The 15,628-nt window shown below is 44.4% G+C and overlaps 2 protein-coding genes across 2 annotated transcripts; one reads left to right on the top strand and one right to left on the bottom strand.

The window, feature by feature from the left end:
- Nucleotides 1-8,474: 8,474 nt before the first annotated feature.
- Nucleotides 8,475-9,071, bottom strand: LOC131218180 (uncharacterized). The gene has a single exon (XM_058212860.1). It carries the CDS (start codon nucleotides 9,069-9,071, stop codon nucleotides 8,475-8,477), a length of 597 nt encoding a protein of 198 aa, XP_058068843.1.
- A 3,903-nt stretch (nucleotides 9,072-12,974) lies between these two features.
- On the top strand, nucleotides 12,975-13,898 carry LOC131218179 (uncharacterized). Its single transcript, XM_058212859.1, has 2 exons — nucleotides 12,975-13,494; nucleotides 13,633-13,898. The coding sequence occupies exons 1-2, from the start codon at nucleotides 12,975-12,977 to the stop codon at nucleotides 13,896-13,898; spliced, it is 786 nt and encodes a 261-aa protein (XP_058068842.1).
- The last annotated feature ends 1,730 nt before the right edge of the window (nucleotides 13,899-15,628 follow it).

Here is a 15,628-nt window from a genome sequence, read left to right as displayed (position 1 = left end):
ACATTTTTTTTGGTAAGCTTGTTAGTAAACCCCGCTGTCAGTTTCACACCCCAGCTTGGTTCGTGGTAGGGTCCTTATTCTCTCTCCAGTGATAGACTCTCAGGAGTTTCAAGACCTGGTTGAGAGTTCGAGTACCCATAGGTGGTGAAATCCCACCATGGCGTGAGTGTGTGGTGGTGTGTGTCCGTGTGTAAAAAAAAAAGAAAAAAAAACTTAGTTCGTGGTAAGTGCTCATAATACCCAAACTTCATCTGCTTTGAACAGGCAGCCCCCCATTAAAAAAAAAAAAATGATGGATGAGAAACATGAATAAAACAAATTAATTGAGATGGCCACGGTCCCACAAAACTTTTCCAGCATCAACTGGGCAATTGCTATAACATGCAATTCAACTAAAATTGATGGATGAAAAATATGAATAAAACAAATAAATCGAGATGGCCCTGGTCCCACAAAACTTTTCCAGCGCTGAAGTGGTTCACTACAATTCAATTAAATTGATGGATGAAAAACATGAATAAAACAAATAAATCGAGATGGCCCCGATCCCACAAAACTTTTCCAGCACTGACGTGGTGATTGCTACAACATGCAGTCCATTGCAGTTCAATTAAAATTGATGGATGAAAAATATGAATAAAACAAATAAATCGAGATGGCCCAATTCCTCAAAACTTTTCCAGCACAAACTGGGTGATTGCTATAGTATGCAGCTCAACTAAAATTGATAGGTGAAAAACATGAATAAAACAAATAAATCGAGATGGCCTCCGTCATACAACTCAACTCTCAAAACCGGCTTAATCTGTAAGGAGAGGCCCTATGTTTATTTCCATTTTGTGGTAGCTGTTAATTAAGGTGATATGATGGGTGAGGCCCGATGATTTATGAAGCCCACCTAAAAGGCGGGTTTGTACATCTTCTGTCCATATTATCAAAGATATTGCGGTGTGTACCCTCCTTTTCAAAAACAAAAAAGAAAAGAGAAATTTCCTACTGTAAGCTCCATTTACGGCCCACCAGCCATTTGAAGCCTACTTCCTTTTAGATTCCAACAATACTCCCTTGTGTACGGGCGACTTTTCACGGGACCAAAACATCCCGTCGTTCCTTCGGGAAGCCGTTTGGCTGGTGTGCGAAGACGAGTGCTGACGCTCCTCGACATGGCCCCACAATGATGTATTTATTATATCCACACCGTTCATCCATATTTCGAGATCATTTCAGAGCATTATCGGAAAAAGGAGAATCATATCCAAAGATCAACTGGACCACACCACAAATATCAGCGGGAAACTTGATTTTCACTGTTAAAAATTTCATAGGGCCCACCATAACATTTATTTTCCATCCAATCTATTCATAAGGTCACAAAGACCTGGATGAAGAGGAAAAACAAATTTCATATTGATCTAAAACTTTTGTGACCCCTATAAGGGTTTCAATGGTAGATGTTCAATCCTCCACTGCCTTTTACAGTGTGGTCCACTTGATAGCTAGATCTATCTTACTTTTCGTCTCAAGCCTTAATACGAGTTCGCCAAATAGATGGACGGTTTGGATATAATACATACATCATAATGGGACCCACAAAAAGCAGTGGGGATCAACAGGGAAAAAAAAAACAGCCTGACCCGGTCGGATGACTCGAATTATATATATAGAGAGAGAGAGAGAGAGAGTCCTTTGTTTCCTTACTTGCAAGCTCATCGGGATTGAACTCGTAGATATCCCATGGTACAATGGGTTCGGCGGAAAATTCAGAGTTTTTATTTTTTTCCTTAAGAAAATAATCCACTTCACCTTCCCTCGGCTTAAAATGCCACCCTACACGACTGTCAGAGGATGATGAAAATGGATGGCAACAAGAACATCTGTTACGCAACATTTTTCAGAGATATGTGAAGACGGACGCCGCAAGAACATCTACTGGGATTTTATAGAGGAGCTAGCCAAAGCACTGAACCAATAGTGGGGAATCTCGAAAACACAGACCGACTGGATTTGGTTATCCCAGAACAGACAAGGCTTGCATGCTGACGTGGACCTATGGGTTTTGAGTCCGATCCTCTGTGTCAAAGCGTTGTTTCAATCTAATTTGACCCTGACACACTATATTTAATACGGACGCGGATTGGCTACTCCCCCTGACACCAGCCAATGGCTGGTGGTCGGTGCTCCGTGGGACCCACCATGATGTATGTGTTTCATCCATGCCGTCCATCTATTTTTACGTATAATTTTACGGTGTGAGACCAAAAATGAGGTATATCCCAATCTTAAGTAGACCACATTACATGAAACAGTGTTGAATGAGTGTTGACCATTAAAAAACATTTTGTGGCCATAAAAGTTTCGGATCAAGATGATTTTTGTTTTTTTCCTTTCATCTAGGCCTGTATGACCTAATCAAAATATTAGATGTCAAATAAACAGTACAGTGGGCCTTAGGAGGATTTTAATGATGGATATCCAACCACTATTGTTTTCACGTGGTGTGGTCCACATGAGATTTATATACCTCTAATTTTTGGGATCAAGACATGAAATGATCTTTAAAAATGGATGAAACATACATCACGGTGGGTCCCATAGAGCACCGACCACCAGCCCCGGGGCTGGTGTCAGGGGGAGTAGCCAATCCGTTTCCATTTAATACTCTCTTACAGAGGACGTAGACTGCGTCCTACCCGTGCCATGATATTCTCGTCTTAGTAGGGGCTCTGTGGGGCCCACCGTCATGTATGTGTTTTATCCATGCCATCCATCCATTCTAACAGATCATATTAAGTCATGAATTCAAAACGGAGGCGGATCCAAGAATCAAATAGACCACACGTAACAAAGCAGTGATGACAATGATGCCACCGTTGAAATCCAAGGCTCAGGTAGATCCAAGCTCAAATATCAACTCGATCAAAAACTTTTCTGGTCTCAGGAACTTTTCAACGTAGGCAACCGATAACTATTGTTTCATGTGGTGGATCACTTTAGCCTTAGATATGCCTCTTTTTGGTTTCATATTTTAAAATGAAAGTTTTTAATGGTGGGCATCCAATTACACTATATCCTGTTGTGTAGTCCACCTGAGATTTGGATCTGATTAAAATTTTAGACTACCTCCTTAAAATAGGCTAGAAAAACGGATGAACGGTATGAATATACAACAAATCATCAAGGTAGGCCCCATAGCAAAGGTAACACCTCTGGTGTTACCCGGTAACACCTTATCAGCTCCTGCCACGACCGAGTCCGTTATAGAGGGATACGCAATCCCCATGCATCCACTACACGGGCGGATGCGGATTAGATACTACCCTGCCCTGTCCCATCTTGGGATAGGGTGGGGCTTTGACGAGCCACTGTGATTTATGGGCTTATCAACACTGTTCATCTATTTTTCCATGTCATTTTAGGATATAAGCTTAAAAATGAAGCAGATACGGTGCTCAAGTAGACCATACAGCTGGTATTAAACACACATCATTAAAAACTTCTTGAAAGCCGTGTAAGTTTTAGATCAAGCTGATATTTTTGTTTTGTGTTCATCCAAGCGTACGTGACATTATGAACAGGTTGGATGACAAATAAATATCATATGGATTTTAGGAAAGTTTTATTATTGCTACTTTATGTGGTGTATTCCACTTGAGAGTTGGATCCTCGTCATTTTTTTACTTATATTTTAAACTAATATGGAAAAATGGATGAACGGTGTTGATAAACTCATAAATCGCCATGACCCCTCAAAGACACAGCCTCTTTCTAGCTCAGGACAGGCTGGGATATTACCCTATTCGGCGTCCTAAAGGGCTATCCAGCAGGTTACATGCAACACGTCTCCTGATGTTGACCTAACCGCGGCGTCAATGGCGGCAACATGGAGGGGCCATGTCGCCCGTCGGACCATCTTTTCAATTGGTGTCACTATTTTCAAATCTTAATTGCTTCTAATAGAATTTAGACGCGTAACTATTTTCAAATCCTAATTGCTTCTAATAGAATTTAGACGTGTAACTATTTTCAAATCTTAATTGCTTCTAATAGAATTTAGACGTAACTATTTTCAAATCTTAATTGCTTCTAATAGAATTTAGACACGTTATTTTATACAACAGCTGTTTTAGACAACCATTGCAACAGGCCAAGTTCCTTGTTGTCAAAGCATCATCCCGGGAAAAAGCCCAAATAGGCCACTAACGCTAACAATGTAAAACTGGGACGTGGTTTTGCTAGTGACCCAACACCAGCCAGCCAACTGGTGTCAAGGTTAGATAAGGCCCAATATATATATATATATATATATATATATATATATATATATATATATATATATATATATATATGTTTTATATGTTTTATATGTTTTATCCATGCAATCCATTTATTTTGCCAGCTCATTTTAGGATACGAAGCCAAAGATAAGACTGATCATCCTAACCTGAACTGGACCGCCCAAGCCAGCTTTAGCCTGTAGGCTCGCATCACTGATTTAAGGCTCCTCAGGCCCAAGCCACCTTCTGATTTTGGGAGCAAAAGGCAGCGTCAGTGACATTTTTTCTTAGGCCCTTTCCATCCCCAAAAGAAATCAACGAACATTCTTTTTAGGTCAGCTAGAGTACTGGACAGCACCTCCATAGCAATGAGGGCGTGGATCAGGATGCTATTGAGCACATGGGTGATGAGGGTGAGCCTCCCCGCTTGAGACAAGATCTTGTTTTTCCAAGCAGAAATCCTGGCCTGAATTTTGTCCACCATAGGCTGAAAGAGAGCTCGAGTGGGCCTACCTTGGAAGATGGGGACCCCCAGATAGAAGAAGGGGGGCGTTGCCTTAGTGAAGCCGAGAACTGAGGCAGCTGCTCTAGATCTAGCCTTAGGCATCGCTGAAGGGGTGATGAAGAAACTTTTAGCCAGGTTTATTTTTTGGCCCGAGCAACATTCATATTGGATGAGGAAACTCTTAATTTGCTTCAGGGACCTACTGGAGTTGTTGGCGAAGAGGATAGTGTCATCCGTGAAGATGAGGTGGGATATTGGCAGGCAGTTGGGGCACGTCGTGTAAGGTTGGCATGCGCCCGTAGCAACAAGTCGTTGAAAGCCCCTACTAAGGGCCTTTGTAGCCAGAATAAATATACTAGGAGAGATGGGATCTCCTCGTCTGAGGCCCCAGGTAGAGTGAAAGAACCCCGCCACTTCACCATTAATAAGCACCGAAAACCAATAGTCTAACCAGCATCTTTGGACGAGCCGAATCCAATCCTGATGGAAGCCGAACTTAGAGAGGACTGCAATCAGGAAGGTCCAGTCGAGCCTGTCGTAAGCCTTCTCCATGTCCAGTTTCAAGAGAATATTCTCACCTCTCACTTTTTTATTGATGTCCCTGAAGATTTCTTGGACGAGAGCACTGCCTTCTGCCATGGAACGACCCTGCATAAACACAACTTGTTCCCGGGAGACAATTCTAGGAAGAATTTCTTCCAGTCTAACAACAATAATTCTAGAGAAAACTTTATACAAATAATTGCAAAGACCAATTGGTCGGAAGTCAGAAAAAGTAGTCGAGGCGCTTATCTTGGGGATGATGCATATCAGCGAGGCTGTAAGGGCTCTCGGGAGAGCTGCCCTACTGAAGAAGAAACGAGTTGCATTGAGGTGGTCCTGGCTAATCATGGCCCAACAAGCGTGGAAGAAAGCCCCTGAAAAACCATCTGGGCCTACTGCACTGTCAGCTGGGAGAATAGTGACAGCGACATGGAGCTCCTCTAAGGATGGCTTTGCTAGTAGGCGACTGTTTTCTTGAGCAAAAACTAGCGACGGAATGGAGTGGAGGAGATTTCCAATCTCAGTGGAGCCGTCCTCCTACAGAAGTTGCTGGAAGAAAGAGGTCGCTGCCTCTTTGATCTTTGCCTGATTAGAGAGCGTCGTCTCATCAGCCAGTTTGATTTCCTGGATCGTCGTCTCATCAGCCAGCTTGATTTCCTAGATTGTCGTCTGCCTGGTTTTGCTTGTTGCAATTGAATGGAAGAACTTGGTGTTGCAATCGCCATCTTGCAGTTAGTGCACTCTCGATTTCTGCTTCCAGAAGATTTCTTCATAACGTTCAAGGCGGGTGAGGGCATCTCTAAAATTTTGAACTGCTTAGTGGCTGGCCTGTCCTAGCGATTCAATGGCAGCTGCTTCTACACGGCTGAGGTCAGCAGAGGTAGCTTGGATTTGTTGGAAAATGTTGCCAAAAGTGGTCTTGTTCCAATACCTAAGCGCCCCCTTGACAAGCTTGAGTTTAGCAATAACAACTTGGATTAGATTCCTTGATGTTGGGGTTGCCTAGATAGCTCAGACGAGGTCCTGGAATCCATCATGCGAGCACCACATACGTTGAAATCTGAACAGTCTGATGGCCGATGGCTGGGGCATTGGGAATAGCAGCAGTAAGGGGGCATGATCTGAGTTCTGCCTCGGGAGATGTTTGACTTGGAATGAAGGAAATCTTTAGAGCCAAGGAACGTTGCAACATATTCTATCAAGTCGAGCCCACACCCTGGACTGCCCTGATTGGCTATTGCACCAAGTGAAGCGGTTCCCTGAGAAGAGGGTATCTGCCAGCCCTGCGTTGCTCAGGCCCTTCGCAAATTCCACTGCACTTTTAGCATCAAAGGTTACGGAACTACGTTTTTTTTCTTGTGAGATTACCGCATTGAAATCCCCACAAGCAGACCATGGGATGTGCGCCCCAAGTTTAGCTAGGCCAGCTCCTCCTAGAGTTTCCTTCTCAAAATCCTTGAACATTTGGCATAGACGAAAGAAATGAGAACCTTATTCGGAGTGTGGCGCAGGCCTACTTCCAAAGAGAGCATTTAGTCAGATGTTGCAAGGATGGAAGAGGAGAGGAAGGTCGCCGAGAAGACCCAGATTTTTCTGCCTTGGGCATCATTGGAGTAGGAGGAATGGTACCTAGTTTTAGGCATGTGCGAATTCTTTTGTCGTCCCTATGCATAGGCTCAAGGATGGCCAGAATTACAGGGTAATATTGCCTGATAAGGCTCTTGATGGTCCTGATTGTGGGAGAATTCCCAACCTTGCGCGCATTCCAGACTAGCATGCTATTCATTGAGCTCCTTTGTAGATATCTCGCCCTGGCGCTTCAGTATTCGTAGTCTACCATACCGGTTTACATCTGCCACTTTATACGATCTTTCAGTTCTCTATTTGGGAGGGAATAACGTTGAACCTACCATTTTCGCCGTGCATTGGATGCACTCATCTCCTCATATCTAGGTGGGGCTATGGGCAGGGTCTACCCTGTGGGAACCCAACATGCTGAGGCCTCTCCATGTGCCCTGGATTTGGTCCTCAAGGCTGATAGGTGAAAGGCATTGCGACTGAGGGAAGACCGCTTGGCAGTTGCTCGAATTGGTAGCCGCTGGTTTTGGAGTTCCTAACCTTGACACGTTCTGATCTCTCAACTGTAGGCAAGAGGGAGTAGTGAGGATGGGTTGCTGCCAATCTGGGCTTCTAATGAGCAGCCCAGGCAGACTGCGACAACCTTGGAAGTAAGGGAACAGGTCAATCATGAAGCGGCCCCTCATCCACTGGAGTGTCTCTGGTTTTCACCGCATTCCACGCCTCTACCTGGGAGTCATCAAGGTCCTCCTTGAAAAATGGTCCTTCCTTAAGCAGGCTGCTCCCTTCCGAGAGAGCTTTCCTTGGAGAGTGAAGAGCTTGGACGGGGGGGAGGAGGCGGTACAGGACTAAATGCATTGAAGGATTTCTTGGGGCTGGGCTGGCTGAGTAAGGGTGGGAGGTGGCTGAACGTTGGCAGGGGAACCTGGTGGCAGTGGAAGTGGATTTTGAGGAGGGTGGGGTTCTGCTAGAACAACGGAGGGGATGGGAAAAACTTGCTCAACCCATTGTCTAGTAGAAAGTGCGGTGACAGGGGGGGCTCCAAATAATAGAGGGTTGTTAAAGCTGGTTTCTGATTCGAGACTTGGCCAGATTGGGAACATTTTCCCTGCAACCTCTACCCCTCTTGGGGATTGGGTATCCGTCCCTGGTTGCAACACAACACGGATTCTGACGGCCTCCTTGGGTAGGCCTAAGAGAGCACTCCTCTCAACCTCTACTACCTCTCCAAATGTGTTGCCCAATGCCCTGAAGACAGACTCCATCCAGGCATGGGTTGGGATCCCCAATAGTTTGATCCATCTTCCATCTGGACTGATGTTGGGTGACCATACTTTAATGTTGAGAAGGCTCATCTTCTTGTGAAGGAGGGTATCTGCAAAGAAAGAGAGGAGAGTTATGCGGGTATTGAACCGGATGAAAAATCTATCATGACCAAGCTGTGAGATATCCACTGCTAGTGGCATGTAGTTGGCACTTAGGAGATCCTACATGAGGCTTGAAACTTGCTTGGGCCACTAGGGCTAATTTCAGCTCCCTTAGCTTCTGGGCTACACTGTGGTTGTCCGCTTTGACTATCCAGCTGGCCTTGGCAAATGATCGAGCACCTTCTCTACACTCGCTGGACTGGATATCCTCCAGCTGGCCTGATTTGGATAAGGCATTTTGGCGAGCTCCTTCCCTGTGGGATTGAGGATTGGACCTGCTGGGTGAGGATCAGTGGTAGTGGCATTTCTTCGAACATTTGACTGGCTCGAAAGGTCCTGTCCTCTAACTACCAAAACATAAGATGTAACAGTCCTTGGAGGGAACACCCTAGAAGCAGGGGCGAGAGTGCTTCCCCTGGCGCCCTGATGGGTGAAGGGGGCGGGTTGGGACCGAACCTTTGCTTTCTGGACAATGATGATGCGTCCATTTACCCTTTTTCCATTGAGGATATCGAGGGCAGGTTGCGCGTCTGCTTTGTATACGAATCTGATGAATCCATACCCACGAGAACGATTTAGGCCGGGATTAGTGGGGATGAAAGTGTCTGTGATTTTCCCGTATCTCCCGAAAATCCTATAGAGATATTCAGCCGTAATGTCGTATGTAATGTTCTCCGCAAACAGGTTGTGAAGCTGGTAACGGGTCCCCTTGGGACGGACTTGATGCCACTCGTCTTCCTCCATCACTCTTTTAAAATAATATAGACTATGTTCTTTAGATGTGGACAGTTTAACTCTTATGCTTAGCAAACTAAAGTTTGGAGATTTATCTCAACTGAAATAAGTTACTTATCTACTATTGTAGGTAGAAAAATTAACTTATTTCGTGGTATCCAAACAAGCCCTAAAAAAAGAAGTATCCAATGACCTTATCTTAAAAATGTGAGTGCCAGTAAATTAAAAGCTAGTATTATGTTTGTAAGTTATAACTTGACCAGCAGTGAATTTAAGTGCATGAGTACCAAACATCCCATGCAATTAGAGTATCAAATAAATCCTCTTTATAAGGGATGCAAAAAAAATAAAAATAAAAAATTTGGAGCAATGAGGGATCCATTAATATGAAGAAACTAATTACATTCAGGCATCACCCGGAGAAAAAGACCCAGGAAATGCCTATCATAATCTGACCCGGGAAAAAACAACTAAAAACAAAGGACCCCCTAGTAGTCTTTGATCGCCCCTAGGCCCACCTTATCAGGGATGCAAATTGCATGTGCCCACACCAACAGAAAGTTCTTGTAAGTGGAAGCTAGGTGGGGTTCATTGAGATGTTCATGAGAACATTCACTCTGTCTATCAGCTTCATAACCTAATAATAGGTAAGAAGTCTAGTGATTAGCTAGACCCAAAACTTAGGTGGGCCACATGACAAGAAATAAGGAAAATTGAAACATCCATCATTGAATTTTGTATTTTATTTTAATAACACACTTACACCCCCCCTAAATCATTCCCTAAATCACAAGATTGATGCTTGCAAACCTATTTCCAAATTCTCTCAAGTCATAATCACGGACATCACGGTGGACCCCACATAGCTTTCACCTTATACATGAACTAGCTATTGGTGGGGGCCACAGGTCATTCGCATCATTTTCCAAGGGACATGAGCTGGGAACTGAATTCAGTGAGCTGGGGAACCACTGAGATTGGTGAGGCCACATGGTGAGATTTGATTTGACCATATGCTACTATTAGAAGTGGGGCCACACAAAGCACGTTGGAAATCAGTTTTGTTGAGTAGGTACTTGACTCATGTCAGTCCATGGGCTGGCCCAATCTAATCTCACCATGCCACCCCTTATTGTGTTTCTTGAGGGAGTTGATTAAGTGTTACCCTAGTAACAGGTTAGTGGATATTGCCATGACCCTGGGCCTACCTTGATGTATGTGTTGCATATCCATATATTTTAATATATGGTCCCAAAATGAAATAGATCCAAATTTCAAGTGGACCACAAAGGGGGATTGAATTTCTACAAAAAGTTTCTTGTGGGCCACAAAAGTTTTGGATCAAATTAATATTTGTATTTACCATTTGTACATGTTTTTGTGACTTTATCAACAAGATAGATGATAAATAAATATTCAAGGCCCATGGCAAATAAACAAAATGGGTGAACCCCCACATAGCATGGAGACACTGCGGCTTCTCGTCGGCTCTTCCATGGCGAGAGAATCCTGACTTCAGTTCTCGATCTCATGAAGACCAGCGTTTGATGGAACAGGGAAGAGTCAGGAACCTCAACGAAGGGGAATGGCAAACAGTTTGCAACATGTGCCGTAAGGAAGAGGAGTCCAGTTTGTTCATCGGAAACCTCCCCTTTACAATTGCAGAAGATGACCTCAAATAGAGATTCGGCCAATTTGGGGACATCTCTGATATCTATATATCGAAATTTGCAGTATTAGGCAAGTGTAGGGGATACGCATTTGTCCGTTTTCATCATAAGGAGGATGCCCAATCGGCGAGAGAAATGTTACACGAACAATTCTTGGGCAGACGTCGAATGTTTATCAACCATGCTACTTAGAGAGTGGAACCCAAGAGGCGCCAAGCTGCTACTACGAATCAACAATTCGGCGCTTCTCGTCAAAACCCAAAGTCTCGGACTCAATAGCACAACCTCCCAACCCCAAATACGACTAACCAGGACCAGTGATAATGGCCCTAGATATCTGATATTAGAAATAGATCGGCAACATATGTGGACATCCTCACTTCGCATAACCCACCCAAACCCCTAACCCCCCCCCCCCCAACCTAGATCAAACACCATCATAGTTCCGAAGTGGATCTCAGATCAGACCAGGGCCCATCTGTCCAATGTGCTAGTTGGTGAAGTGGAAGGAGTGCAAGACGCTTCTCCCACCATCGCTGAGGCACTCAGATCATCTCCACTTTGCAGCTCTCAAGTACAAATTTATCGTATTTCCTCATCAGCTTATGTCCTCTGCTTTGAGACCAAGGAAGGAGTCCTTGCGTTCTCTAGGGATAAAGTCCTCCAACAGAGAATGTCTCTGGTTAACACACAAATCTGGGGCCCTACGATGACTGTGCCGGGTAGAAGAATGTGGGTGAAAATGGAGGGTATCCTCCTACATGCTTGGAGTGAGCATACTATTGGGCAGATTGCTAAAAAAGTGGGTACAGTGTTACAAATCAACAAGAAATCCATGGATGGACTGAACCGCTGGTATGCTAAGGCCAGAATCCTCCCCTTCCAAGACTTTCCTAAGTCTTTCAATTTGTTGGTGGAAGGGAGGTCCCATCAGATATTCATTTTCCCTGAAATTAACTACTAGCAATCCTTGGATCTGGATGGTAATGCAGCACCAAACAACCTTTCCAACGAAAGGACGAAGCAATGGGTTGTTCAGTCATTTGGCAAGCAGCAGACACCTTCGAACGACAATCAGGAGGTAGGCCATAACCTCTCCATCGTTTCTAGACAAATGCCTGGTAGTAAAAGAGAAAGCCCTCCAACTGTTCGACGAATTAACCATGAGACCAGGATGGAGTCCAATGACACTCGAAATATGTTGAGGATTTTTGACTACCCTCTGCATGTGGAAGCTAGTAGAGACCCCGCTCTAATTACAGACCACCAAACCTTGGATATGCCTCCTCCATCTAAGTCCTTCATGCAGCAGCAGTCCCAGCATAGCACAACTGTAGAACATCATATTTCGTATGCTAGAGATGATCTCCAGGAGACCGGAAGCTTAGCCCTATCTCGCCTTTAGCCCACCACCCCAACAAATCACAGCAACGCTTCCAACAAGTAGAGCCACTCAGTCAGCAGCAGCTAAATCAGGGCCCTTTCCTCAGATCTTCTGTTAGGGTCCAGGATCTCCCACCTTCTAATATGCAGTCTCAAGGAAGCTTTAATCATCCTACCACTCCACTTCAATGGGTCCGTCCTACGCCAGACATGCTAATAGCCTGGGAAGGTTGGCTCTTGGGGGTGAAGGAAATGTTCTTGGAAAATTCAGGAGTTATGGACAGATCAAAATACAACACGCCAGGGCTGATCACTATGACCTCTACAACCCAGAATCAATCCCTAGGAGCCTCTCTTAACGTTAATCTGGCATCCCTTTCTGGACCACCTATCAACACGGATCCTCAGCTAATCAGTAGAGACGAAAATGTGGAAGTAGATCCATCTGGTCAGCCAAGAGAAATGGTGGCTACAGGCACTGCTGTCCTAGATCATCAGATGATTAGGAAAAAAGGAAAAAAGAAGGCTCAGGAGGCTTTGAACCTATGGGTGGACATTCAAGGAAAGAACAATGATCTTGAAACAAGCATTACAAGTTCGAGTTGTAGCTCTCAGGACGATGAATTAGACATAATAAAGGAGCGCAAGAAAAGGAAGAATCTGCCGAAAATGAACTTCATCAAACGGAAAACCTAGAGACTAAAGAGCTTGTAGAAAAGGGCTGAGCATAAAGGATGGGTTACTGATGATTAGCCTCCTATCGTGGAATGTGCGAGGGATAAGAAATTCACAAACTACACGATTTTTGAAGCATCTAATTAGGAAACATAACATTGGCATTTTGGTTCTCTAGGAACCAATGATCAGAGAGTCAAAACGGCTAGTGATTGCTGCCAAGCTTGGGTTCAACCATCAGATTGCAAAGGATGTGGTGGACAACAAAATCTGGATTTTGGCTAGGAGCCACATCCAAATTCAGACCATCCGGGCTACTGGACAAAGCATCGCCATTAGGATCACAGAGGAGAGCCTTCCCCACCCAATATTCATCACGGCTGTGTATGTTAGCTGTTTTAAACACCAACGAAAGGCTCTATGGGATGAGCTGAGAAGCACTTTCAACACTACAATGGGCCCATGGATGGTTTGTGGGGATTTCAATACTACTATTAGTCCTGATGAGCGTCTTGGTGGCCCCGTGCAGATGACAACAGCTATGATAGACTTTCAAGAGGCCATTCATGATATAGGGCTGATAGACATAGGTTTTTTTGGTTCCCCTTTCACATGGTGCAATAACAGAACGGGCAGAAGCTGCAAATGGGCTAGGCTCGACAGAATCTTGATCAACTCTAATTGGATGAGAAGCTTTCCGAGCTGTAAAGTAGAACACCTAACGCGATCTTGCTCCGATCATTCCCCTGTTCTTCTCTCTTCTCAAGTCGACTCAGCAAAATTCCCCCATCCATTCAGATTGCAGTGAATGTGGACAACTCATGACGATTTCTTTGCGACAGTGAAGGCTAGCTGGGACAACGAGATCTTCGCCACCTCGATGTACAAGTTCTTTATCAAGATGAAGAATCTTAAGGCGGTGTTGAGAACATGGAACAAAGACACATTTGGAGATGTCAGTAGAAACGTGCAGGAAGCTGAAAATGAAGTTGCCAAGGCTGAGGTCTCTCTCCTCAATATGCAAATTGAAGCAGACACTATCAAGCTCAATTTGGCCCACGCTACTCTGAAAAGGGCCTATCTCCGGGAGGAAATTTTCTGGAAGTAGAAGTTTAGGATCAATTGGCTTATCGAAGGGGACAGGAATACTAGGTTCTTCCATGACTAATTGCTAAACAAGCGTAGAAGAATGGAAATTACTAAGCTGAAAAGCGCCATGGGGGCTACTATAGAGAAGATTGAGGATATTGGAGAAGAAGCCGTTAGATTCTATAAGGACCTCTTCTCAGCTGAGACCTGCGGCTCCAATGAGGACATCGTTAATTGTATCCCTCGCATTGTGAGGGACTAAATGAATGAGGATCTCATGAAACCACTTTTGTTGGAGGAAGTCAAGGAAGTGGTGTTTGCCATTTCGGTAGATAGTGCCTCGGGCCCAGACGGGTTTGATGGATCATTTTTCTCTTCATGTTGGGATGTTATTGGCAAGGATCTCTTCGAAGTGGCCAAAGACTTTCTTTAGGGTGGCCTGATCCCCAGAGCCTTTCAATGCACCTATATCTGCCTCATCCCTAAGGAAAAGAATCGAGAGTACAATGCTGATTTCAGACCCATCAGTTTGTGCAACTGCATCATGAAGATCTTCTCCAAGATCATGGCGTCTAGGTTGGCTCTCCTTCTCCCAGACCTAATATCCATAGAGCAAGGTGCGTTTGTAAAAGGGTGATATATAGTTGAGAACATCTCCATTGCCAGAGAGATGGCCCATGAGATAGACCGCAAAGCCTTTGGGGGTAACTTGATCATTAAAGTGGACATGGAAAAGGCTTACGATCGCTTAGACTAGGGATTCATTATCCATGTCCTTCAAAAATCGATTTTAACTGCCAATGGATAGCTAGAGTGCAATGGTGCTGGGAAGACATCTGGTTTTCATTAGTTATAAACGGCAAAAGCTTCGAATTCTTCAAATCTAGCTGAGGATTAAGATAGGGAGATCCGCTATCCCCCTCCATATTCGTTCTTGCTGCGGAAGTCTTCAATAGGGGCTTAACCAAGCTATTTGCCTCTGGGGACTGTCAACCATTCATGCTGCCTCGCAATTGCCTGATGATCACCCACCTCTTTTTTGTTGACGACGCTGTTTTGTTTCTCAATGGCGGTGTTACAAACCAGTCATCAAAAGTGTTCAGTTATACGTGTCATTCTGTTTGCATGTATTTAGGCATGGTTTTAGGCATGTTTTCAAGTGAGGTCAGTAGTTGGTTGTATTAGTTTCTTATTTTATACATGAGTCTTAGGTAGTTTCCTTGTTTAAGTCCTAATTTTAGGGAAGACATCCCCACATCCATGTGTTGGGAAAAGTTGGGTGTGTAGTAGGAAAAGTTGGGTGTAATTGAATCAGTTGTAACTAGAGTCTACAAAAATAGGAAATGAATGAATGAAAGACAAGAAGTTTATCTCCAAACAGCTGTCTGCAGCAGGGATTGGATCCCTTTAATAATCATATAGTTTTTTTCTCTCACCATTGGTCGATCAAAGAAGACACTTAAATCCATTCCGCCTTCACCTCGTCCCTTCACTCGATCCCACGTCCACCGCCAAAACCCAGGTCATAACATTATGGTATTAGAGACGGGGCCAATGGAGCATCGAATGGAGAGTTTAGAGAAGGAGGTCAGCACACTTGCTACCGGTCAAGAGTGTTGTCAGAAAAGCCTTCAATTTTCAGAGTTTTGGGTTGCACGACCGGTCGTGGGAGCGGCTCGACTAGTCGAGCATTACTCGACTCAAAGTCTAGCGAGCTCAGTTTTTTAGTGTCCGGGATGCTCAACCGGT

The sequence above is a fragment of the Magnolia sinica genome, chromosome 11 (genome assembly GCF_029962835.1).
Source record: "Magnolia sinica isolate HGM2019 chromosome 11, MsV1, whole genome shotgun sequence".
NCBI classification, from domain to species: Eukaryota; Viridiplantae; Streptophyta; class Magnoliopsida; order Magnoliales; family Magnoliaceae; genus Magnolia; species Magnolia sinica.
The sequence above is the reverse complement of the archived record's forward strand: the minus strand, read 5'-3'. Positions and strand labels throughout refer to the sequence as shown.

Bases quoted from the DNA above. Each gene is read 5' to 3' on its own strand.
- LOC131218179 (XM_058212859.1), top strand. From the start codon at position 12,975: ATGATCAGAGAGTCAAAACGGCTAGTGATTGCTGCCAAGCTTGGGTTC. The intron at 13,495-13,632 runs GTAAAGTAGAAC...TCTTTGCGACAG, and splicing joins GATGAGAAGCTTTCCGAGCT to TGAAGGCTAGCTGGGACAAC.
- LOC131218180 (XM_058212860.1), bottom strand. From the start codon at position 9,071: ATGGAGGAAGACGAGTGGCATCAAGTCCGTCCCAAGGGGACCCGTTAC.